Source organism: Cebidichthys violaceus, unplaced genomic scaffold (genome assembly GCF_023349555.1).
Source record: "Cebidichthys violaceus isolate CVI_PGR_0920_01 unplaced genomic scaffold, fCebVio1.0.p SCAF_12, whole genome shotgun sequence".
In the NCBI taxonomy this organism is placed as follows: Eukaryota; Metazoa; Chordata; class Actinopteri; order Perciformes; family Stichaeidae; genus Cebidichthys; species Cebidichthys violaceus.
The window spans coordinates 7,344,781-7,371,985 of NW_027176285.1; the positions used below are offsets into that span (position 1 = coordinate 7,344,781).

General features: G+C 41.7%; 1 protein-coding gene across 2 annotated transcripts; it reads right to left on the reverse strand.

Moving 5' to 3' along the window:
* Positions 1 to 1,696: 1,696 nt before the first annotated feature.
* Positions 1,697 to 26,846, reverse strand: mbd2 (methyl-CpG binding domain protein 2). Of its 2 annotated transcripts, XR_011102255.1 has the most exons (8): positions 26,366 to 26,846; positions 22,315 to 22,474; positions 18,258 to 18,398; positions 15,992 to 16,082; positions 15,730 to 15,907; positions 10,239 to 10,366; positions 9,706 to 9,799; positions 1,697 to 2,459 (listed from the first exon to the last, which is right to left on the reverse strand). XR_011102255.1 is itself a non-coding variant. In XM_068706078.1 (7 exons), exons 1-6 carry the CDS (start codon positions 26,476 to 26,478, stop codon positions 10,249 to 10,251), a joined length of 801 nt encoding a protein of 266 aa, XP_068562179.1. In that variant the 5' UTR covers positions 26,479 to 26,846; the 3' UTR covers positions 1,697 to 2,459; positions 10,239 to 10,248. The 2 variants fall into 2 exon arrangements, 1 of the variants encoding a protein (XP_068562179.1); XM_068706078.1 differs by lacking the exon at positions 9,706 to 9,799.
* Positions 26,847 to 27,205: the final 359 nt, after the last annotated feature.

The window sequence follows — 27,205 nt, forward strand, 5'->3', positions numbered from 1 at the left end:
AGAGAGAGAGAGAGAGAGAGAGAGAGAGAGAGAGAGAGAGAGAGAGAGAGAGAGAGAGAGAGAGAGGAGCATCTGGCAATGAAGCAGGAATTTAAATGTGTAGTTGCAGTGATCAGAAACTGGCATCATAGAGCCATTAGCAGATGCAAATGAGGGCAGAGCTGGCAGGCTGGTTTGTCTTTAACACATAAGCACCACACACAGCTCATAGTTGCACAGACAAAGTCCAACATCTGGACTGGGAACAGTTTGTGCCAGGAATCTGACAGAAGAAACAACACACTGATGATTTAGATATTTTTGCAGCCTAGCCAGTAATGGAGCTAAAAATGTAAAAAATTAGTCCTAAGGGTGTAGCTAGAAGAAAGGTCATGGGGTCATTAATCAAAAGGGTTTGTCCTCTGGGGAACAGGAATGTGATCAGGAAATGTAAGTACACTCAAACGTTTCAGCCATATGTGGCTGTTGAACAAGTCATTTCAAAACCATAGGCATTGATCTGCTGCTATTAACAAGCAAGCAAACTTTAATTATACAGCGCAGAAGTAATAAAGTGCTGTGTTGGACAACACATTCTCATTCCCAACTCATCAAATACTGATGCTTGGTCAGTGGCCCCAGGCTTCAAACCATGATGCTCTAGGTTTCCCTCTAGAGTCAGTGTTGGACGTGTCAGGGACAAAGTGTCAGTTTACACTCGTTACATAGTGTCTTTTCAAAATAAACTTCCGTGTTCACAGGAAACGTACGGTTTCCAATGTGGATTTACTCAAATTTTAGGTATGTATACTTAGGTTTAAGAAAAAAATCATGGTTTGGGTTAAAATAAGTTTGTTATGTAACTGGCGTTAAATACTGTAGTCTACATAAGTTACGTAACAAAAGTAAGGTAAAATAAGTCAACGTTGACTTGGTTTGACACAAACAATTGTGTCCTGTGTTTGTTTGACCCAACCTTCCACCCTGACCTCCTCACTAAGCAGACTTTCTTGCTCTTTACACTGCATCAGTTGTTCTGACATTCTAATAATCCCGATGCGTCTGATACAGATGCTAAAGGGTGCCTCGGTATCAAATGGCGAGGGCCGCTGACCAACTGGTGGTATTAGACGAGTTGGGAGTGAGAACGGGTTTTGTTGTTGGAGGAGGATAAGAGAGATAGGCAGGTAGTAGAGAGAGAAGACAACCTATGAAGACAAGCAGAGAGAGTGTGTAGCCAACAATAGTCCAACAATTGACAAGAGTCATCACAAAGTCACTGCACCTGGCTATCACAAAAAATAGTTCCAGCACGTAAACCCCAACAAACAACAAAATGTTGTTTGTACATGTCCGTCCATGCACATAAATAAATAAAATGAGATACAAAGAAGTCATGAACTGTAGAGGTCTTGGCAGGCGTATTTTTTTTTAAACTTTGGACGGAACCAGGCTAGCTGTCTCCCCTTTCTTTCAGTCTTTATGCTAAGCTAGGCTAACCACATCCTGACTCCAGCTCAGCACTTAACTCACAGACATGAGGTTCTTATCAATCTTCTCATCGCACTCTCAGATAGAAAAGGTGGTGTATTTACCAAAATGTTGTAGCATTCCTTTAAAGGTTGAGCTGTCTGCAGGGTGTAGAATATTGATTGTCAACATCATTAGAAACACAGTCCTTTGTCAGCAGAATTTAAAAGAACACCGACAAGCAATGGTGAATATAATCATTTATTTACTCCAATCCAAGAAATGTACACATATGTTCTCTCAAGGTATAAAATCTTAAATAAGCAATTGTTCCATTTCATATTCATGTAAGTTCTCATTATTTTATTAAAAACCTTTGAAAACTGACAACAATCTGACAACACAAACAACCAAAATCATCAGAGAGCACAAAGGAAAGTTAGTAGAGTTAGCAAAAGCCGTCCAGCAGTTTGCAATCTGACTTTGGGTTTGTTGAGGGCGTGGCTCTTCAGCATTTTTATCGGCTTTATATCAAAAAGCAAGAAAAGTAATATCTGAATCTGAAAAGTGAGTCAAGGTAAGCACTTGTTGTAAAGTTTGTACAGATGATAAAACACAGAGAGGATTAAAGGCTTTGGTTGTTGCTTTAGATACTCCACTTATTGCTGCTGTTGCTCATTCCTATGTTGCTATTTCACGTTGCTGCAACTTTTAACGCTACAGCTGTTTGTTGTCCTGTTGTAGTCGCAGCCGGTGTTGCTGGTGTTGTTGTTGCTGATGCCATTATTGCTGTGATTGCTGCTGCTGTTGCTCTGGAAAAAAATCCCTGTAGTTTCCAGATGTCAATAGATCCTGAAAATAGTTTCCTTAACGGGAAGGTTGAAGGAATCCCCCACTGAGACAACAGATCAGTGCAGGTGGGTTTCAGTCTGTGGGTGTTCTGTTTTTGGTTTGTTGTCTGGATTAAGAGGAAGTTGATTATAAACCTGAGGCTGGTGAACAGAGGAACTCTGGAGAGAGAGACAGAGAGACACAGTTATTGTCACCGGTAACAGTTTAGTTGACAGATTTTGTAGTCATATAACCACATCATGTTCGCTCTATTATTGCCTGACTGTCTGAAGTGGTTTTTGTTTTAGTTTGAGAAAAATAAAAATCCAAACTCAATGGCCACTGACAATCTTGTTCTGGACCTTTCAACCGTATCATTTTGAGTTTTCTTCAGTTGTCACTGAGATAGATCTGTTGACATGCAAGCTCAGTTGCTATTGTGATTTCATCCGGAGCACTTTCAGAGCTTCTCGTCTGTGTCGGCTTAAAAAGTAAACTGCATCGGCCAATCAAGACTATGTGACATAGTTGATAGCTCCAGATACTGTAATGCGAGTAAGTGGACCTTGAGTTGAGATTGCTTAAGAGTGGACTTTTGTGTTGAGGTTTCTGGTGGGTTTTGATCATAAAGTTCACTGAAATGAGTTTTAGTTTTTTTCTTTCTGTATGTATGTGTTCTGTCTATGATGAAAAGGTAAAAAATAAAGTGTGAAAAATGAAACTGAGAATGTGAAAGTGGCATCTTGGAAATTAAGTTTGGTGACACAGCAAAAGCTGCGCCTGTCATTGTGTTTGATACTTAAGACAAAGCGTCCCAAAACAATACTTTTTATATTAACATATCAACTTGCTGAATATAAACATACTAAATGTACTATAATAGTGTTTTTGCTTTCATGAAAAACAAAAAGCCAAACACAAGCAGGATTTTAGTCAAATAAAATAGGGTATGGCGTGAACAAATTAATTAAGTTATACTTTACATATACAATATATATACACAAAGAACACTATGATTATGGATTATTAAGTGTGTTTGGAATGTGCGGACCATTTTGTAAAGTGAGGACATGATTGGTAAGCAAAGACATTTTTGTCAAGTGAGGACATTTTTCTGGACATTTTTGTCAAGTGAGGAAATTTTTCTGGACATTTTTGTGAATGGGTTTCAAAATGGCGACATTTTTTGAAAGATGGAACATTTTTTCTCAAAGGTAGGACTATTTTTGTAAAGCTTGGACAATTTTCAGGACATTTTTGGAAAGTGGGGAGTTTTTTTGTGAATTGGGCAAAGTGAAAACATTTCTGTAGGGTCATCTTGGTGTGAGTACCGTTTTTCCTTAGTGAGGAATTTTGAGGGAAGTGGAGACATTTTGAGGAAACTTTTGGACAGTGAGGTCATGTTTGTCGATATTAACATTTTATAAATTGAGGACGCCCTCCCTGGACAGGACACCATAGAGAATTCAGCTCATCTGCTCGAAGAGCAACCCTATAACATTTTCCAACCTTTAGGTTTTGTTGGTTTGTCTTACTTTAACTTCTTTCATGATCGTGTAAAATAAACCTATAGTTTACAACTCGTGGAGGTCTTACCTCTTTTGTCCAACCTTGCGTCAGGTTGTGATTACATTTATGGAAAATAAGAACACATTTTAGGGTTAAGAAGACCTGGTTTTAGGGTTGAGGTTAGAGTTATGGGCTGGGGAATGTTTTATGTGAGAGGGCCCTCTCATGTATAGAAGGACCAACACGCGTTTGAGTGTTAATAAGCACTCAAGTCTATACTGATGTCTTTTCTAACAGTGTGTAATCGAGGCTCCCTGCAGAGACCTCTAAACAAAACTCCACCTCCTACCTCCTTCCTCCATTAGAGCCAAATTGACTTGTTAAGCTTGTCTTAATAAAACCCACTTAATAAAAACATTCTACGGAACAAACAGTCTCTGCCGCCTTTCTTCCACCTCCTGCTGAACAATAAACATCAGCCTCTGGACAAAAAAAAAAATCCAATTAATGTGGAGAGCCTCCATGCTAATCATTAGCTTCTCCATTAACCCCTCGACACCTCCTCCCTCCTGCTGCATTAATGAGGGGGGCGGGGCTACAACCAGGACCCCCAGCCTGCAGAGGCCTTTTCCCTGCACAGAAGAATGTTTTAATTATACGTGAAACACAGGGGGAGAGGAGTGATATCAAATGTTACCATGTTCTCCTCCTTGAGTAGCGCCTCCATGTCTTTTCCTCAGCTGTACGGCCCATTCTGACTCCCGGATTTAGAGCATGTCCCACCATCATGAAAATGTCAGAACTGACATAACAAATAACTAAAGTTGCCTTCAGACTACTGGGAAATCCTGGTTTTCCTGCAGTCCATTAAGATGTCATGAACCAGTCTTTCCATTTTCATTTTACCATTTTGGATCCCGTCATTTCGATCCCTCTTTTTAATTGTAATTCCTCAATTCAAATCAAAACCTCTTCCAGTTGTTCCCATTTGAATCCGATGTTGTGCCATTTTTGAATATTTACTCTTTTCTATTTTAAATCTTTATTATTTCATTTGAATTTCAAATTTCCTGTTGAGCCATTTTGAATCCTTTTTTCCTTCAATTCTGATTATTTCATTTAGTCCTTCCATTTGTTACCATTCTGAATCCTTCATTGTCATGTTTTGAATACCTCCTACTTTCCATTTTCAACCCTTTATTCCACTTTAGTCCCGCTCTTTCCATCTAGAGTCACTCTTTTCTCCCTTCATCCCTTCCATATTGACATTTTGATTACTTCATTCTTTCCATTCTGAATCCCTCAGTGTTCCACTACGCAAATGCAAGTGTTGCTAAATCCACCAAACAGACTATAGGATAGACTCTTTGTTTCACTGTTTTACTGTTTCATTGTTTTACTGTTTCAGCATATTAATGTGTCCATATCTGAAAGTGTTCTTCCTTCAGTGTTTCGGAATTTTCATGTTTCAGTCTGATAATCCTCAGCTCAGTCTTAATTACTCCCTAATAATTAGAAAATCCTGATAATCTGCCGCTTAATCGAGGCAATTCAGCTGACTGACAGCACACGCACACACACACACACACGCACACACACACACACACACACACACACACACACACACTCAGCAGTTATCAGCCTTGTGAATGACTTTGAAGCAGATAATTCTCTGTGTCTCAACATCCACTAATTACCAGCAGCTGAAAAATGCTGCAGGAGTCTGAATCAGCTCCTCTGGAAATTACAAGATACACAGCTAATAATCACACACACACACACACACACACACACACACACACACAAACACACACACAGGCCAGTCCGTTTGTGTGTCCGTATCAAACTGTAACAGTTTCTTCTCAGTCAGCGGTGTGAATCTTTCGTCTCAATCAGATAAAAACACCAGTCTGCACATTTAAAGGAACAGTGCATCATGTAGTGAAATCCATATCGTCATCCCCAAAATCAGTTGAGCGGATTGGATGTCAGGTTCATCTCTGTGTTTGTCTAATAAAACAGAAGAGTGGTGGGGAAAGGTTTAGGACTGAACCTTTTATTTCTCTTTTTGCACTCGTTTTCAGCCACAGAATGTAATGGGGTCAACCACGTTATTTTTCTAAACCTATCTAAGTGGTTTTGTTGCCTAAATCTAACTCCCTGTGTAGAAGGACGTTTATTTTGAAAAGACACTATGCTTGTCCAAAAGTGTCTCTAGAGGGGTACCTACATATGAAGCATAGAGACACTGACCAAGCATCACTTTTGGCTTTGAGTTGGGAGTGAGAACATGTTGGATGACAGCACTAAACAAAAAGTCAAACTGTCACCAGAGTCAGTAGGATTCATCCTCTGGGGACCATGAGTGTTTGTCCAAAATTCCATAATCCTATACTCGAATATTTCATTCTGGACCAAAGTAGTTGGACCGACCACCCAACACTGCCGTTCCTAGAGCCATGCCACTAACACGGCCAGAAATGTGGCAACTTTTTTTATGAGTGGGCGGGTTCAAGGCCCTGATGGGCTATTGTGTACACTGAAGAAGCTTTTGTTGTAAAACGGTAAAAACTGTAAAAACTTTGTTGAAAAAGATTCAGCATACAAGAGCAGATGCATTGAACGTTCATGTCTGTTAGTGTCATTCAGCTGAGCAAATGTCGGCCGATAAGTGAAAGGAAATATCATTGTGGTCAGTTAGGCTTGATGACAAGTCCCACTCACAATTCTTACACAACCAAATGTAATGAATCCTTATTAACAGTGTTTGTTTATGCTATGTGTCAAAAATAAATATCTATTTTTGGAATAATGTGCTTAAAGTACTTACATTTAAAGCAAAGTTCTGAAAGCAGGACATTTACGAATCATGGAGTATTTCAACACTGTGGTACTGCTACTGCTTCTAAAAGAATCTGAACACTTCTTCTCCTACTGAAAGAAATCTGAACAACAAAGTAATGGTGTTTGACTTGTTTCCCCTTCCTGTTGTATTCCTGCAGCGTAAGTAGCATTGGTGTGTGACTGCCGCCTACTGTACCATGTTTCCAAGACCGAGCAGAACGCGAGGAGCCACGGAGGAGGAAAAGAACGGAAGACACCAACTCAGCCATAAAACCAACATAAATAAATTAGCAAGAAGCAGCAATAACAGTCACTGCAGCAGGAAACGCACGGAACGGTCTGAGGTTTCTGCAAAGATTTAAAATGGTTGTTTCAACAGCTGGAAAGCAGCCCGGGAGACACAGAAACACACACACACACACACACACACACACACACACACACACACACACACACACACACACACACACAACACACTGGCTGGCCGCTGCCCTCTCTCTCTGGTCCAGCTATAAAAACCCATTAGTAATCACTCCTCGACTCTCAGCGGCTCTTTTTGCCCAAACGACTTCCATCCAGCCAATCTGCATAAATCTGCATTAATGGACAATTTTCCCTCCGCAGAAAACAAATGTGCTTTAAAAAAAAAAAAACGCCTCCTTATCTGTCGGCTTTTAGAGGAAACATCACAGAGCAGGGACACACACCATCCATCTCACAACACACACACACACACACACACACACACACACCCTTGCAGCTTCTATTAACAACCGATGTATCACGACAGACGTATCACGACAGACGTATCACCAAAGCAACACTCACAAAGGAGACATAATGTGAGTGTTGAACTTGACAAACAAATGCTGATGATTTTGCTGTTCTTATGCTGCGTTCACATCAAACCAGAAGTGAATCATTCAATTATTTCGGCATCATTTTTATTCCTTTATTGCAATTAAATCACAGCAAAATAGTATATTTTTTGAAAAATGCGAAAATTCGATTCACATTTGGTGTGAATACAGCATTAGAGCCAGTAGTGGAACTAGAAGTTTAAACCACTACCACAACCTTCCATCGACACTACTGATTGGTTAGAGCAAATGACCATTGACACAGAAAACGGCTAACAGGAACTAAAAATAAGGCTTATTCACTGTTTTTTAGATGCAAGCAACTCAACATTTTGCCTTTATTTCCAAATAATAATGTTCTGTTAGTTAAGGAAATGTCAGCCACGATGAACAAATTAGTCCTCCATTTGTGTTTGAAGAGCCAAGTTAGCCGAATGAGAACGAAGAGGATTTGTCTAGCTCTATAAAATAATGTATATTCATTTAAGGAACATTTGAAATTTCAGATTTGCATTGAAATATTTCTCAGAGGATCAACCTCTGTTATTTAACTCCACCATCAGGCCTAATCAGACCTAATTAATAAGAGCTGGAGTCAGCAGATTTTTAAAACTCTCCAGATCTTAAAGTCGGCTGCGAACATGTTTACACTGAAAGCAGTCTCTGGTCTGCTGTCTGCCCTGTTGCCACGACGACCCTGACCTGGATAAGCAGCTGGGAAGCGGAGGGATGATGGATGGATGAGTAAACTTCTGAAAGTAAATGTTTTTTAATTTGGTTTTGTTTACAGGCTCTGCAGAGTGAAATATAACCAATAACCAAACAAACTGTAATATAGCACACACACACACACACACACGTATCACATTAACCATTAACACACACACTCCAACAACAAGCCCACGGCCCATCAATCACACTCACATTCACACACACTCACGCACACACACACAAACACACGCACACAAAGTCGGCTGCATGGCTGAGTTTCAATCAGATGCCAAGAATCCCATCAGCATTCACAACAAGTCTCCACACACACACACACACACACACACACACACACACACACACACACACACACACAGAGCCAGATAGGATTTCTGACAGAGCAGATTGGTTCTGCTTCTGCATTGTTCAAGACATTTAAAGCTGCGATCTGGAACTTTCCTCACGTTTAAACTGCAGCACAGAGTCATTCATATCTTGTCGGAAGTAATACTTAAGTATTATTCATTTTCTAATTCTGTAGTTCTGTACTTAAGTAATTCAGTCAGTTACTGTAGCTGATTCTTTAGTGATTGTTTGGTGAATCACGTTTAGTCGTCAGGGTAGTTAACAATAGTTTAGGTGTTATGTAGATTGATAGTTCAGTATTTAAGGACTTTGCTGGATTATTTGTTTAGTAGTTGAGTAGTTTATAGTTCAGTAATTAAACACATTAGTAGTTCAATAGTTTAGCAGCTAAGTAGTTTGATAGTTTTGTAGTGGTTTAGATGTTTGGTGTATCTGTAGTTTAGTAATTCTGCAGAATGTAAGTTTTCTCGTTAGTCTGCAAAGTTCACACTAGACGATACATTTAAAGTTTGATACTAAAGCAATGTTTGGTTGCACCACGGAGACGTACGGTCCATCTTAGTCACTCTGGCTCAAAGTTTACACAAACGACACAAAAAATAGTGAAAAATACTATTCTCTTTAAAAAAGTTAATGATTAAAAATAGCAAACTTTAATCACCGAACAACAAAAACAAGGTACATTGTTTAGTGGTGAGTTGTTAATCAGATCAATAGGTTAGTAGTTTTGTGTTTCTGTACATTAACAGTTCTTTAGTAAAGTACTTTGGTAGTTTTGTTGTTTAGTGATTCAATAGTTAAGTAGTTTTTTAGTTCTATAGTAAAGTCATTTAGTAGTTCAAAAGTTTTGTAGTGTAATGCTTCTGTAGTTTAACAATTGGGGAAGTATTTTAGTAGTTTTATGGTTCGTCTTGTGGTTGGTCAGCCATGAAAGTGAACCATTTTCAGAGACTCAATCTGTGTGAACAGGAAGCTGCTTTGTGTGGAGATTGAGGATATTTGTGTGGTGTGTGACTGTGATAATGATGTACAAATATACATATATATATATATATGTATATATATATATATTACACTGTGTGTTACATTTTTTCATCATATGATGATGTTCGCAGACTTTAAACCATCTTCTCACCTCACTGTGACTTTTCTTTTCCCTCTTTACTCTGACAGATATTCCATCTCTTTTTCCCATATTCTGCCTCTGACTGATGTGCACATCATCCTGCCTGAAAGCAGTAACATTGTGTTACTATGACAACTGGCTAATGTTAGCAATCTCCTCGCCAATCCTATTTGCAGCTCATCTGCACATTTGAGACAGGGTCTTTAACACTTTTAATACTAATGTATTCAACTCAGACATGCTGGGAATTGTAATAGAAACGCTTTACTTTTTTAGATGTTTTAATATCTCAATCAACTTGCTCAACAGGAAAGTGTATATATAGATATATATAGTTATATATATCTATATATATAGATATATATATATATACATGGCACATGGCCAGTTTAAGAAGAATAAACTGCAGTAGAACACCAAAAATAAACTGCTTGATTGAATTCGAACTATGAAACTAAAAACACGATGAGACCACAGACGTGTTATTCTTTCTGCTGCTTATTATAGGTACGATTATTAATAACACGGTTCATCTGTCTCACCTGTCCGTCTTCAGGCCGTCTTACCCTCCAGCAGCTCTCGGGTGTTTTCGGCGGCCCGCGCCAAACCGTCAGCCATCAGTGCATCCTCCAGACTCCTCCTGGCGTGGTAAACTTTCAACTCCTGCTCCCTGCACACACACACACACACACACACACACACACACACACACACACACACACACACACACAGAGAGGTGGGAGAGGATGTCTATTTAGGCTCCTCTTCATGCACCTGAAATCTTCCTGAACGACAAACATCACAGAAATCCTCGAACAGCCAGTGGACTTAAACTCCAGAGGGAACAACATGTGACGCCTTTCTGTATCTTAATCACTTTGTATGTAGTCATTTAAGTTATTTAGTCTGTCAAATGTTAGGTTTATTGAGAGGGGGGTGCTAGTGGAAAGATGATGGTGTCATTTAAATCTAAAAATGTCATGACTATGCAGCCAGTAGTCTTTGAGATACACATGAACAGGGCTGTCAGCATACTTTAATGTACTGTTGGCCTGGGGCTGTTTTTCCTGCTTTGGGCCGCTTTGGTTCCAGTGAAGGGAAATGTTATCCTACATCATACAATGATATTTGAGACAAAAGTGTGTCCCTAACTTTGTGTTTGACCCTCTCCTGTTTCAACATAATAATGCCCAAAACCAGGTCCATAAAGAAATGTTTATTCCCAGTGTGTGCAGACTGAATCTGGATTAACAGCCAAAGGTACAATGAGACACTGTCATGCACTACAATGCTATCTGCTTCTGCCAAAGAAGGGACCGTTTTAAAGATGACCTAAGGAAAAATTAAGCAGTTCAATATTATTATTAGAAACAAAATTAGAAAGATTGAAGGAATGCAAAGAGATAAAACAAAAAATTAAAAAAATAGAGTTTGATGTAGCAGAGGAGATAGAGGAAATAAGCGTAAGAGAGGGAGGAGAGGAGAGGAGAGGAGAGGAGAGGCGAGGAGAGGAGAGGAGAGGGGAGGAGAGGAATGAGAGCGATTTAGGATGACAAGCACATTCAACTGAGGAGAGAGAGGAGGGAAGAGGGAGAGAATTGGAAATTAATGGAGGGGAGAGATAAGAAAAGAAGGAGGAGGAGAAGAGGGAGGGAGGCTGAAGGGAGGGATGGAGGGGGAATAAGAGGAGAGGCGCGACCGGGAGGAAGGGGAGGAGGGGATGAAATGGAAAAGGAGAGAAAGATGGAGTAATGGAAAAACAAAGGGAGGAGAAAGACAAGAATGTATTGTTGGAGGGAAAAGGATGATGAGGATGGAGGGAAAATGGAAAATATTCAAGAAAGGAGGGAAGAAATTAAATTTAATTTATGAAAGAAAAGCATAAGGAAGGAGGAAAGGAAATAACAGGAGGTAAGGTGAAAATAAATGACTGAAGAGAAGATGGACGTCACAAAGAAGGAGAGATTAAAGTATTATTATTATTATTATTAAGGTAAAGGACTGCACGATAAAGGAATAAGATAAGGAAGGAGGGAGGGAAGGAAGGAAATAATGGGAGAGAAGGAAAAAGGAAGGGCAGAATAAATAAGGAGATAAGAAAATGTGAAAGGATGCTGAGAAGGATGGAGGGAAGCAGTGAAATAAGGAAAATGTGAGGAAGGAAAGAAGGAAAGAGAAGGGTAGAAGGAGGGAGAAAGAGAGCCAGAGTAAAGAAGGAGATAAGGAAATATAAGGAGGAACCAAAGAGGACAGGGAGTACGTAGTGATGTATTCCAGTGATTCTGCTGTAATGGCTTCGGCCAGCTGTTCTCTGGTCTGTTTTCAACTGGACACACACACACACACACACTCACACTCACACACACACGGTCGGTCGGTCGGTGTGTGTCCCCACATTGCCCCCTCCTGTCAGCTTGTTGTAATTGTCTATGTGGTTTACAGGGACTCTGATCTGGGGACTCAGATCTTTTTAAAATTAATAAGCATTGATTTATTTTCTTGGAATATATAATTGTCACAACAGGGTGATGGAATATGTATATATACAGCATTTGTCCTTCTGCAAGTCCCATGACTGCGAAAAAAAATTTTATTGAATAAAGGAAGAATGAAAGTTGACAGTCCGATTCCCCCCAGCCGTCCAAAGAAACAAACTTCATTTTTCTTCCATCAATCATTCATACATTTTTGGATTGACTTCCTCCTTTCATGCACCCATTCGTTTCAGTTAATTTCTGTGAAAGCTTGCAGTATAGCGAGTTACAGACAATATGTCAGTCAATCTGAAACCTCAGATGTTGAAGTGTCTTTGAATGCAAACACGACAAAAAAACAGCATCACCAAACAGCAACACTGACATTTTCTAATTTGTGGAAAAAACATTTTTACATTACTTAAACCTGCATCAAGACAAGACAACACTGACATATCATCACCTGTTAAGTTGATACGGTGAACTTGTTAGCAAACTAGCTAGCTCAATGCGCCACTGTGTTCGTTCATTTGGTCCCAAGCAGCTACTGTACAGTCAACTTTTCGAAATTCTTTGAGCGACGGCTTTCGCATGCATTCTACGCCTATGTCATTTGATACATCGTATACTTTGCTTGCTCTTTTTGTACATATCGTAGTAGAATTGTTTGAGGAAGCCTGAGAACAAGAATGTCAACTGCTCCACCGTAATTGTTGTGCACGTGGAAACTAAAGACTTGAAACACTTTTACTATAAAAACATTTATTATACAATCTTTAACTCAGTAGTTGTACATTAAAAAGCAAAAAAAAATACTGCTACAATCTGTTGTTGTGGAATCTGTTGTTAATTTCCTCTTCTTCCCATCAGGCCACCAATGGGAATCAATCTAAAAGCTGATTTGATGGTGGAGGTAAATGTGACCTGTAGCTAATGTGCTTGCTTGTCCTTTAACAGTTTAAGCAGGTGAAATGGATGCATCTACTGATGATCAGTTTCAGATGACAACTGATTTAGCGGCAGTTTTTCGGTCCACCTGGATGTGATTCTGAATCACAGCTTTGCCGTTAATTCCCCGGCATGACTGTAGCGGGGGCTGCTTTTCTTCTTCCTCCTCCTCCTCCTCCTCCTCATTCATGCTTCATTACTTCTCATCTCTCATCGCCCATCCGCTCTCTCATCACCGTCCCGTCCTCCTTTCTCGCTATACAACTTATTACTCCCACAACCCAGCATGCATCAGTAATCTGCACTCATCTAATCGCTCTCTGGCTGGAGAGGAAGACGCCGGCTTCCCCCTCTTCAAGCTTTTATGAGACGGTTGAAAAATAATAAATGGTGTTTATACACGGCTGACATGTGTTTGTGATACGAAAACAGTTTTTTGAGACAAAACATTGCACTGCACACACATCTCATCACACCCAAAATTCAACAATGAAAAATATTTGTTTACGTGGATACCCTAAAAGTCCATAAGAAAAATAATGACGCTCCAGATATTTCAGTAAAACAATTTTTTTTAAATGCATAAATTGCTCACAAATACTGCATAACTATAGTAGCTATCCACATGTCTGTGTGTAAAAGAATGGGTTAACTACCTCTCCATACGCAGGTCAGCTTGTAATGTTATCAGCTAAAATCAATCTCATCTCTACCGAAGTCTGTGATTGAGAAGTTAAGGCGTCGATGTTGAGTCGTTGCTGGTATCGGAGGCATTGCTCAGCCTTGGTGGACTGGCCCCTGGTAGTCTTTGTTTTGGGTTTTTTACAGATAGCTTACTGAACACACGGATAGCCATTGTTGCTACGAACACAAAACACATGAGGCGAAAACAACCACAAAATAAAGAAAAAGCAAAGTAAACTACAAAGATTTTATGGCTTTCTCTCCAACAGAGACTCAAGGTCTTGGAGCGATTCGTTTACTGGACTGTACTTGCCCTTCAAAAGAGACAGGTTTACTGTTCGGTTCTGTATGCAGATAAGCAACTGCAAAACATTGGGGATTTTAACATAGTTTAAGCTGATAAGAGTCCTGGTGCTCTGAATAGTGTGTCAGGGTTGTGTAATGATTTAATCACGTCCTGCTAAAACAGATTCTCCATTCATATGTAGAATCTGTGGGCAACAGGACAAGGTTTTGGTATCTGAAGCGTTCTGGTTTCCGTTTGTAGTCCAAGCCGTGTCGACCAATCACGTTCAAATAAGCTTTGGTTGAATGCAGGTGAACAGTCCGTGTGGAGAGCAAAAGAAACGGGCTATCATCTGAGGATGATTTAGCTTTTTATTGGTTTAAAATTAGCTCGTAAAATGGCTGCTTGTGAAACAACCCGGTCGTGCAAGTCGTTGCTAATGGGACTGTTAGCATCGAGCAGTAAAAGGAAGGAAGAAAAGGTCGGTCTTGATATCTGCTGTGACGTTACTTTGCTGAGGCCTCAAGTGGCCATAACAGGATATTCCTAAATGTTAAAGCATCGCGCAACAGTAGCATTGACTCAGTGATGAGTGTCATTTACACAGCAGTATAATTGGTCTGGGATGACCAGTAAGCTACTGGTCATCCCAGACCAATCCGGCTTGGGCAGCAAAACTGTGTATTGAATTTAATTAAAAAATATTCATCTTTCTTCTTTCAAAAGTTACATAGTCTCACTTTAACAGGTCAAACGTTTAAGAAACTGTGAGCTCCAAAGACACCTGAGGCAATGTGATGAAATGTATCAGCATGAAACAGCATCTTATCAGTGAAGATTTCCCCAGATCACAATACACCTTGCAAAGGTTCAAGTTTCACAGTAAGAATGTAACATAGTTACTGCTGTATAAATCATCTAAGAGAAAACAACAAAAGACATACAACATGTTCTTCCATGTACAAAGAAGAAAGATGTGTAGCGGGAAAACAATAAAGTGTGTTTTTGGCCAGAGGGGCAGAATAGCCAAAGAGAGCGAGAGGGGCAGCATCTGGAGTCACGTTTTCTAGCATGAGTGAACATCCCATGAGTGTCATCATTATCATCAAATTGGCACCATTGCAAGTATGACAAATTAGCTCCATTTTGCAATGTGCCCATGAATGTAGGGACCACTAACACTGTGTGACTTTGTTACTGAAGAAAACCTAAAAACCTGATGATTCTCAGGCAAGTTCTGGAGCAAAAAACTGTGCGGGGGAGATTTATAGACGGGTGTTTAATCATGAAAGCTATCTGAAATATCCCCGAAAAGTGTGAGTCAGACTGAATATATAGATATGTGCATCATGTCTGTGTTCAGATTTGACTGACTCCAAGAAGTACAAATTTCGACTCATGTTTGGCGCAATCGGACACGAACCTTCTTTGAGCAGTGTGTCTCCAGATGTGTGGGAAAAACTACAATAACTAACTTCCTGTTGTTTTCAACGAGCATGCACCTCGCAGAAGCAGAAACACATTCTTCGCCTTCTCATTGGTTAAAATGTTGATCGCAGCGACAAAAATGTACACATCGCTACCTGCCAAACAGTGGGAATAAGAACGAGTACGGGACAAGACGAAGACAGCGTCTCTTACCGTATCTGTTCGTCGGTGACAGTGAAGGCCCTGCAGAGCGGCTGGGACGTGTTGAGCCAGATGGCCGGGTTCTTCTCGGCAGCCACGGTCGTCTGTCCCGTTATCGGAGCGGAGCTCATGTGCAAGGCGCTGGCGATGGCCGACAGCAGAGTGTCATCGCTGGAGTCCGGCCCGACGCCTGCGGAGAGAGAGAGAGAAAACTCAGAGGTCAGAGGTCGGGACTGGAGCGCGGTGCGTGTTCAGGTCCATGGTGGAGACTTACTCTGCAGGCCTTTGGGCAGGTCCATGGTCCGCAGGACTTCCTCTGTGATGTCTGATGACTGCAGGCCTTTCAACCTCCTCTCCCAGAACAGCTGCAGGCAGACAGACGGCAGACAGAGTTGAGAGTCTGCATCGGGCCGTGCGGATCTCTGCAGTTTCAGTTTAGTTCCCTTCATTGTTTTCTGATCGGCTCCGTGCTCCGAGTCTGCTGCCGTGTTCAGACTCTGTTAATGCCAACCAAACACTTCCTGCCGCTGCTTCACATTAAGAGCTTTTTCCAATGGTCACCACATGAAGGCTTTTACTGTGAAGCAGCTATAGAAAGTTTTTTCAGTGGATCAGTATTAAGTGAAGGATACAAGGATGAACAGGAATCAAATACAACCACAACACCTTTACTGACGATCCTGCAGAGTCAACCCAACAATATACTACATATTATACTACTTACAGGAACTCTAACGTGAGAACAACCACTCAGATGTTACTCGACAGTGTAGCTGAAATATGCCTCTTCAGAAACGCAACGACGTGTTCAGGCAACAGCAGTTATGGAGATGGGAAAAACAAACTCTGTGATTGGTCAGCTGGGGTCTGCATGTGTGGCCTTATGCTTCAAACTGTGACGCTCTAGCTTCCCCTCTAGCGTTAGCTTGACACGGGTCAGGGGCGGTGTGTCAGTTTCCGCTCGATACATACATAGTGTGTTTTTCATAATAAACTTCCAAAATTGGATTACTTAGTTTAAGTCTACAAAGAAGGTTTAGGAAAAGATCATGGTTTGGGTTAAAACAAGTAAGTTTTGTTAACGGGCTTAATAAATCAACGTTGACTTGGTTTCACTCAGGACTTAAACAATGGTCTCCTGTGTCAAAGTCCTGCGTTTGTTTGACCCATGAAATCTCCATATCCCTCTTTGTAGCGCGTCAGCTGCTCTGAGCGTCTTAACACAGCAATTACCTCTCCTATTTAGTCACAAGACAAAGTTAACTAATGTTATGATGATGTAATTGCAGGGCTATAAGTATGAGTGTGGCCCACGGTCGCTCTGTATCACACAATGAATGAAAGACTGTGGGGAATATAAGTAAAACACTATAACTATATATAAAAGTTACATAATATACTCAACACATTCTCACACCAACGCGTCAAATAACGCAGCTTGGTCAGCGGCAATAAACCTCAAACTACAACGCTCTTCGTACTCGTCGTGTCAGTGACAGCGTGTGAATATACGACTGTTATAACTCAAGGCCGTCTTTTCAAAATAAACTTCCGTCTTTACAGGAAGTTAAGTTTAGCCAACAAAACCCTCTAAGGGGCAGATCACAGCGAGACGCGTCACTACAGGCGCGGACGATTCAAAAACGCCAAATGATTCAATGCAGACATGGAGCTCTTGCTGCTGCTCTGCTGTTGGTTAAGGAGGAGGAGGGGAAAATGATATAGTTCATCGTCATTAACTTTCGCTAATGTCAATGTCCGTTCCAACCACATCTACCGGCATCAAAACAGGAAGACAGTGGTAAAGTAGTAAAACCCGCCTCTTGCTTGATTTGATTGGCTGCAAACGTGACATTGACCAGAGGTGCGACTCCACGCCCGACGCTAAAAAGTTGAGAAATTTGAAGTTTTTTAAAAAACTGCCAGAAAAACACGGCACGCGGCGGAATAAAGGAGCACACGGCAGACACCCATTGGAAAACTATTTTTTTTCTGAGTGATCGGCCCATTAGTTAGGTTTAGTTAGATTTGCCGGTGCATTCGGAGTGACTGATAGGAAATGAGTGGGAAGGTTGAAAGTTTTCCACTTGTTACTCTTCAAAAGTAATAGCCTTACTGCATTTACACTGCCCTGTTAAAAACGGCATTAGTACACTATAAAGACGGCACATAATTCCCCATTATGCTTCCTTCTCTCCTTTTCACCCTCCTTCACAACTTCAATCTCCTCTTCCTCCTTCCTCCTCCTTCCATTTCCTCCCTCGTCTCACTTTTCTTTCCTCCTATTCTACACTTCCGTCCCTCCTTCTCTGCCAGTCATCCCACCATCCTTCATCCCCTCTGCCAAACATAACTGTGTGAGTGCCATTCTGTTTTTCCCATGACACATCAGCGCCCTCTAGTGGCCCCAGTCACCACGACAACCTGCTTTTACCCCAGCGTCTCTTGAGTAACAGCCTGACCTTGCCCTCGGGCATTACCATGGCGACACCAGAATGTGTGCGTGTGTGTGTGTGTGTGTGTGTGTGTCAGCCTCTCACCTGTCTGGGCTGCTCGCTAGCTCTCTGCAGGTCTGCCTTCACCTTGTTGCCGGGGTGACTCGTCACCTTGGTAACGGGCTGTTTAAAGATGGATGCCGTCTGTCTGATTGGCAGGGCTGTGTTCAGGTCCGGTTTACCTCCCTGGATGAGACGGAGACAGAGTCTGTGTGTCGGTGACATGTTTCCTTTCCCTTCTTTCCCAATTTCTTCCCTCATTCCCACCCTTCTCTCCTTTCTACCTTCCTTTCCTTGCTCTGTTTTACCTTCCGAATTAAAAGTACTGAGAGTGATGATAATATTGTAATCTGTGTGTTTGTGCTTGTTTATGTGTGTGTGTGTGTGTGTGTGTGTGTGTGTGTGTGTGTGTGTGTGTGAGTGTGTGTGTGTGTGTGTGTTAACTCTAAGTTGAGGTTTCACAGACAACAACAGGAAGTGTGTGTGTGTGTGTGTGTGTGTGTGTGTGTACTCCCAAGTAATGAGTGTGAAGAGCAGCAGCAGAAAGTTACAAACCGTGTCAATACAGCTCTCACACACACATACACACACACACACACACTCACACATTATTTCTGCCCTGCTGAAGGATGTTAATGTTGGTTGCTTGTATTTAAAATAACATACCTCAACATCTACTGTTCTGGAGGGAAAGCGCGAGTCTAAATAATCAAATGAATGGCAGTTGAATTCCATTTACACATATGCTTTTGATGCTGTGACGTTAGTCAAAATGTCTGCTGTGGAAAAGGCCTAGTGGTATTGATCTACTTATTTATCAAATTGTCAAATGATCACCTTCAAACCAGGACCTAAACCAGCCCTAATTCAACAGAGGGCAGAGTTCTGCGTGAAGCTCTCCACATCGACGTTCAGCAGGCATCGCTACACAGTAGAACTAATGATGACATGTTGTGGTTTTCCAAACAATTGCAGAGTGTGTTAAAAAAGAAAAGGTAAAAAAAATAGCACCACCTTTCATGGGAGGGCTTTGTGTATGAAGGCAAATAATACAAATGATCTAGGTTTTATATGCAAAGATGTCAAAATAGACACACAAGTCAGTCACTGTCTACAAAATATGTCACTTTGCATCGTTAGGAAAAGTATTGAACATGCCATGTACGTTTCTAAACTCTCAGCCACTCTACGTTATAGTGCAATATATAGCAAATACGTCTTTGAATTCCTCCTCACGGGTTCTCTTGAACCAGTTGCTCTAAAATCATCATCTTGATTTTAGTGGATTGTGATAACAAGCAGGCAAACAGGAAACTAGCTAGGGTGCGTTTTACTTCTTGTTTTAATTTTGCATAAAAAAACTGTGCCACAAGTGACGGATGGACATTAAGTCATCATGTCAGTAAACAACATTTGAGCATGGGAGTTCAAGTCAATGTCCACTTCCTAGCTTTTATGAACTTTCAGCCGTACCTTAGGGTCCTCATCAGCAGTAGCCGACATAAGCTTCTGGTCATAACAGAACAAGTAATGCCGCGGCAGCAGAACCCCTGAATGTGCTGAACTGAGCAAAGATGCATTTCGTTGCTTGGGAATTCATCCTCAAAGAACCCACAAGCTGATTTACAAATTGCAAATGAAACCAAAGTCGAAGAATCCAGCTTTTCCCTTGTCGGAAGAATGTGCTATTTTGTTCTTTCAAAAGTTTCACACTTTTTGTTTGAATCTCGTAAGAATATTTAATAAACTGTTTGTACAAGGCTAAAAGGACAAACAAATCTGCGGCCTAATAAATAAGCCCGATAACATCTCTGAAAACGACACAGCAAATTTCCAAACAAGTAATATTTGGATAATCTGACCACATATTGGAAATCAAAACGTCTACCTCCTCGTAACATATTAACGCTTAATAAAGTGACATACTAACAACTGTGAGCCTTGCTTGAAATCGCAAGACTGACGGCCAGTCTCAAGACCCCCCAACACAATGCATTGTGGGGCAGTTGAGTTTGCACAGTAAGCTCACGTCACATACAAAGAAATTCTTGTAGTATACTGTACATCTGGACATTTCTCGCGTGTACACACAAAATCCACATAAGTGTGAGTGCCCTACACAAACAATTTTACGTGATACTTAGTGGGAATATAATATAATAGTATGTTAGTGTGGGATTTCAAACACAGCCACAGTCGGGGAAAACACTTTGCTCACTTTTATTATTTTTGATGGTATGTTTGGCTATCAGCTAAAATAACTACACGCAACCGCTGACTGCGTTGCCACAGCCTACAGGTAACAGAAAACACACTGCTGACTGCATCACCGCCACTGCTGAGCAGACACACCTGGAGGAGATCTACACTCTACTGAGTACACCTTTCTACTTGTCCCTGGTTTTTGTCACTGTGTGTGTGTGTGTTCATGAGAAGTTTCTTTTTTCTACACACTGCGAGAGGGGTCAGTGCTGCTGTTGTCTTTGGTAAGACTGCAGGACACAGACAGAAAACAACACACAGAAGTGCATACACGCATTGAGACATGACAGCACAAATTACCTTGACCTCTCAAACACACAGTCACACAAACACACTCAAGCGGATCTGTGTGGATGGGGCTTGTTATTGCAGTAACACTGGTCTGTCGGCTAGCTTAGCCTAAACCACAGCCATGGTAATTGGAAAGTCAGAGCTACTGCTGCTTTTGGGCTTTGTTCAATCAGTTAGTATTGGGGGAGGATTTATTCTCTCTTTGTGAGATTTGATCCTGTGTGTGTGTGTGTGTGTGTGTGTGTGTGTGTGTGTGTGTGTGCGTGTGTGTGTGTGTGTGTGTGTGTGTGTATCAGATGACCAAAATTCAATATATCCACAAGGTTAAGACAAGTCAGAGTCAAAACACCCACGAGATCAAGACAAGTCAGAATCAGAAAACTCACAAGATCGAGACAAGTCAGAAGCAAAACACCCACGAGACCTATACAGGTCAGAGTCAAAACACCCGCGAGACCTAAACAGGTCAGTCAAAACACCCACGAGATCGAAACAGGTCAGAGTCAAAACACCCATGGGATCGAGACAAGTCAGAGTCAGAAAACTCACGAGATCAAGACAAGTCAGAGGCAAAACACCCACAAGACCTAAACAGATCAGTGTCAAAACACCCACAAGACCTAAATAGGTCAGAGTCAAAACACCTGCAAGACCTATACAGGTCAGAGTCAAAACACCCACGAGACCTAGACAGGTCAGAGTCAAAACACTCATGAGATCGAGACAAGTCAGAGGCAAAACAAGCACACAACCTAAACAGGTCAGAGTCAAAACACCCACGACACCTAGACAGGTCAGAGTCAAAACACCCACGAGATCGAGACAGGTCAGAGTCAAAACACCCACGAGATCGAGACAAGTCAGAGGCAAAACACCCACGAGACCTATACAGGTCAGAGTCAAAACACCCACGAGACCTAGACAGGTCAGAGTCAAAACACTCATGAGATCGAGACAAGTCAGAGGCAAAACAAGCACACAACCTAAACAGGTCAGAGTCAAAACACCCACGACACCTAGACAGGTCAGAGTCAAAACACCCACGAGATCGAGACAGGTCAGAGTCAAAACACCCACGAGATCGAGACAAGTCAGAGGCAAAACACCCACGAGATCTAAACAGGTCAGAGTCAAAATACTCACGAGATCGAGACAAGTCAGAGTCAAAACACCCACGAGACCTATACAGGTCAGAGTTAAAACACCCACGAGATCTAAACAGGTCAGAGTCAAAACACCCACGAGATCGAGACAAGTTAGAGTCAGAAAACTCACGATACAGAGACAAATCAGAGATCATAGACTGGATTTGAGTACTACAGCCCTGGTACTGTCACATGAATGATGAGAGAAGTGGACAGACAGAAAGTTCAGCAGTCAGTGGTAAGGATTTCACCCACACCTCACACTCTTCCTCTGTGGTAAATGAGTGCTTGTCAACTGACTTGCTGAACTGTCAACCTGTTGCAGAACAAACTGTGTTAATCTGATAATCTGACAACACAACCAGAGCACTGCCACCTCCCCCACAGTGATTCATCAGTGTTACCTTGGCCAAGCTGAGCGCGTCGTGTCGGAGTCTCTGTTTGTTCTTCTGCAGTTTTCCGGGCATCATCTTCCCCGTCCGGAAGTCGAAACATCCCAGATCCACTTTGTTTCCAAGGTAACGGGACAACTGAGGCTTACTCCGGAACTTCTTTCCTGAAGGACTGAAAGAAGGAAGAAATGAGGGAAGGAGGAGAGTCAGACAAACAAAGATAGTGTGATTAAAGATATCAATATCTTAATGTTGGATATCCAAAAAGGATAATTTGCATTATTTTAATTGTCAGGAATTAAAGTTATCTTAACTCGCATCGTGACTAGTCAGAACAAAAGTGGAGCTTGAATTTGGGCCAGAATTAGAGAAGTGTCTTTGGAGTTGTTGTATTATCAGTGATAGAGGTATCTGGAATGCATGTATCATAGACCAAACTGAACTGTCAAAATCTCTACAGTCTCATTGTATTATCGAATCATCAGCTTTATTCTGCATCCAGCATGGAATTTACGCTCCTCAGCTGCCATCTTCACTTGTCTGATGGTGCGACCATCAAACGCGTCCCACAGCACCCGAACGCAGTTCGAGACGTTAGGCCTTTCTCAATCTGCGTTCTTATCAGTCCGCATGTCACATTTACTCAAGTACTATCCAACCACCCAGACGTTCATGCTCCACCAGCTAACCTGGATCTGTACAACAAAAATGTTTGTTTACCAGCACCTCTTAATACACACATATATATATATATACATATATATGTATATCCCAGCTGACAATGGGCGAAGGCGAAGGTACACCCTGGACAGGTCGCCAGTTTATCGCAGAGCAAATGAAACAGACAAACATTCACACCTACGGGCAATTTCGAGTCTCCAAAAAACCTAAGCACCATGTCTTTGGGAGGAAGCCAGAGGGAACCCACGCAACGTGCAAACAGAAGGACCACCCGGGATCAGGGATCGAACCCGGGCCCCTCTTGCCACAGTGCTGACAGTGCTAGCCACTACACCACCGTGCAGCACCCCATATACATCAAATGTATTAATTTTCATAATTTTCATTTCAAATGGTGAGTAAACATAATATCAAAAGGAATGCTCAGAACCACTCAGTGTACTGACATGACATCTGCCCCCAGCAGGAACTGTGAGGGCCCTCATTGACATATGAATCCCTTCGCCTCTAACCTCAACCTCTGTCTTATTCTAACCGTAACCCTAAAACCAAGCCTTAAAAAGGCTCTTACACACCAGGGGCGTGACAAATAACCGACACAAAAATGCAAAATACTTGCAAATGATATATGTCTCGAACTTCGTCATTTTTGTTCGAACTACGGAGTCTTGTTTTTGTTGTTTTATAAATTTAGGCGCAACTCAACTCCACATAACTTGATTGGTTAATGCCTTTATTCACAATGTAAAAACTCAGACAATTGTCCATATTCAAAAATATATATATTACATGGCATTTTCACCGTGTAGTATTCACATGTTGTGTGAAAGTATTCATGACAAAAACATCAGTTTGAATAAATATATTGAAGTGCGAATTAATCGATCAAACAAAAAACGCCCCCCCCCCCCCAATGACAGAATGTCCTTCCTTTCAAAAAAATGTCCTAACTTTTCCCAAAACGTCCCGAAAGGTCCTAAAGGGTAATTGGTCCTCCCAGAAACTGAAGTACAAGAACAGACACACAGTCGCTCAGCTGCGTCTGACATGTAGGTCAGCAGCAACAAAGCAGATCAGAAGCTGTGTGTGTGTGTGTGTGTGTGTGTGTGTGTGTGTGTGTGTGTGTGTGTGACAGTATCATAGATAGTGTTTCATCTTGCTCCAGCTCTTTACTGAAGCTTTAGGCCGCTATAACAAAGTGAAATAGTGAAAACAGACGATGTACCCGAGTATTCTAATGTGAAAGAACTGAAAATAAAACGTGGGTTCTAAATAATTTCCTGTTAAGCAGCATGGGTTTGTAGAGATGGAGCCATCAGAGGCCCCGGCAGGCTGTTACTGCTCTTCCAGTAAGACGACCTGCTGACTGGTTTCCTAACTGGAACCGATGAGTCACGTCACACAGTAAACTGAAAGCAAAGGCAGGCCTCAGCTCCGGACGGCAGATCTCCTCTGCGTTAAAGGCTTCAGGGTGTGACGGAGCCCGCCGATAAACAGGAAGTGAGCTGCCGACGGCTCCGCGAGCGTCACGGCCTAACCACAGACCTACACTGTAGGAGCGACATCATTTCCTCTGCCATCTTGTGCAGCTGTAGCTGGTGAAGCTATGGAATCGGGAAAATGTAAAAACCTCAGACTGAATTTGGGTCCGCTTTAGAAGAAGAGTTGAGCTTAAATGTGATGGTGATCGAGGCGGAGGAGCACAGGGACAGGCGGAAGCTCTTGATCATCTGAATGCACTCATTGTTGGTGTTGTCGGGCAAAATGTAATGTGCAGGAAAAGTGCGTGAAGGACAAAACAGAGCTGACGCTGCAACTTACTCATTACTGATTTTCTTTTCTTTTTTTGGATTGCGCTTCCATAGAGTTGGGGGACTTGTGAGAGAGAGATTGATTGACAAAAAAAAAAAAAAAAAGGTCAGAATTTCGGCAGGAGGGGCTGAGATATCCTGACTTTTTGTAATAGGTATTGCAAGTGACATTAAGGTTTGCTTACATTGCTAAATGCAATCTTTTCATATATCATATTGTGATATTTTTTGCATAAAAACAAGAAAAAGAATGGTGGACAAAATATTAGAAACACATAAGTATGACACCATACCGCACCACAAACTACAGCCTCTGAAACGACCATACAGTTGAATCAACAAAAAAAACTTCTTAGTAAAAAATGAATTAAAGTGTGCTGAAGTAGCATATCATGGTCACGCTACGTTTGAGTTAATAATTGAGGACTATGACTGCCAAAGCATCCTAAAGGACGTAGTTGAGGATGTAGTTTGTGTGTCTTCATTTTGAAACAGGAACAGCCAATGGGGAAACTCACAACACTCAACCGACCAATGGTGTCACTTCATCAGTTGCTGAGGAAGTCTGGGACATACTTTCACTTTTACAGGGCTAGCCCCACTAGCTAAAGGGGCTAATGTATTCAGAATCAGAGTACTCGTAGTAGTAATAATACCAAAAAAAGAAAAGTGAATTACATTAAGTTAACACTTCAGCTGTAATAAAGCTATAATGCTTATGCTATGCAATAACCATTACATGTATTGGTATTCTGTAATGAGCTTTCGATAAAGCAGTTCTCATTATAGGTGGCAGAGTCCGCCACTCACAATGCCAACTGTTGACTTACTCCTTTAACAAAACAGCAGGAGTTGCTATCAATACAACATTGATTACTATGAACTATTTGTTGATTCCATCGATAGTCCATCTAATCATTTAGCACATTAGAGTTAAACAGCCCCACTAGAATAGCAACCATGTGATTGTTGATTGATATTTTATTTATTTTTTATGTGGCATACAGCAGAGCGGTCTGTGCCAATAGAGGCGAGATACCAAAAGATCAGCGGAGGAATACCAGGGATTTTTACATGACATCACATCCTTAGCCAGCTCATCTACCACTCTCAGGTCACTTTTAGGGCCAATAAAGAAATAAGTGACTTATGATGGAAAATGAAACTTACTATGGGGTTAATAAACACTCAAATCAAAAGTGAAAAATCCAATCCATTATTGTTTTGGTTGGACTCATGACCTCAGTAGTTCAAATCTAACCGCCAGTGTGTCCACTGTTCAAACAACGCACAGGAATAGTATTTTAATGTGTGTGGAGTGTTATAAAGTTGTTAATAACAGCGCCGCTATGAACGCCAACAGGAACGTGTCATAATGAGCGCTACATTGTAACTCCTCTCTGACAGCAACTGAGTCATCTCACACTTTCTGATTAACTTGTATCGGCGCACGTACCGCGCATTCACAACCAATGCTGACAGTCAAGAGTTAGGACCATTAACTGCGGGGGTCGACCGATCGATCGCCGGTTTACCGCCACCGATCGGTGGCTGATCGATGAGTTGGCTACCTGTAGTAGTAGACGTCGCTCTTTCCAGCGCTCAGTCCGGACTTCCTGATCACTTCTTCTTTCTTCCAGCCGGGAGGCAGAGCGGGGCAGTCCGACCTCTTCTTCTCCATCATCGCGCACTTATGTATCCCGCGGTTGCGCTCCGATCGGACCGATCGATCGCTCGGTACACACCGATAAAGGGACCCTCCAGGCGAGCAGCGTGGTTGTAAACCCCTAGCGGGAGCAGCAGCCCGGGCGGACCGACGTCACGGGCGTTACGTTAACGGCGGCTCTCCCTCCCTCCGCCCGGCTGTTTATGCTGCTTATTTCGGGTTAAGGACAAATAAAAAAGTGTCCCGGTTCAGAGTGTGAGCTGGGATGTCCCGGGTTAAACTGCCTTCAGCTCCGGATTTAGTTCTATGTAGCCGAACTGCTACCTCTGGAGGGAACCAACCGATGATCTGAACTGAACTGGACCAACGGCAGGCTGTGACGTCTGCGAGATCACACACACACACACACACACACACACACACACACACACACACACACACACACACACACATACACGCACACACAAGCGCGCTCTCAGAGATCGTCTATTGAGACAAATGAATGACTCAGTGGCCCTTTAACTACCCATTAAAGGGCCAGTGTGTAGCATATGTTTCCCCGTTTATCTTAATATCGTGAGTCAAGGGAGGATAGGCTGTGTTGTTTTTAAATTGGTTTGTATAAAATGAAATATTAAAAAAAAATCTATAAAATAAATAAAAAACTAATTGCAAATATAAATAAATAGCCCACATAAACAGAGTAGACTACAACAATTATATGTTATTTTTTTAAGAACCAGAT

What these genes read in the sequence shown, in the direction of transcription:
- mbd2 (XM_068706078.1), bottom strand. Translation starts at nt 26,478, where the DNA reads ATGATGGAGAAGAAGAGGTCGGACTGCCCCGCTCTGCCTCCCGGCTGG. An exon ending in CTAGCGAGCAGCCCAGACAG is followed by an intron (nt 16,083 to 18,257) that starts GTGAGAGGCTGA and finishes GTCTGCCTGCAG; the next exon opens with CTGTTCTGGGAGAGGAGGTT. An exon ending in CCTGCCCAAAGGCCTGCAGA is followed by an intron (nt 15,908 to 15,991) that starts GTAAGTCTCCAC and finishes CTCTCTCCGCAG; the next exon opens with GCGTCGGGCCGGACTCCAGC.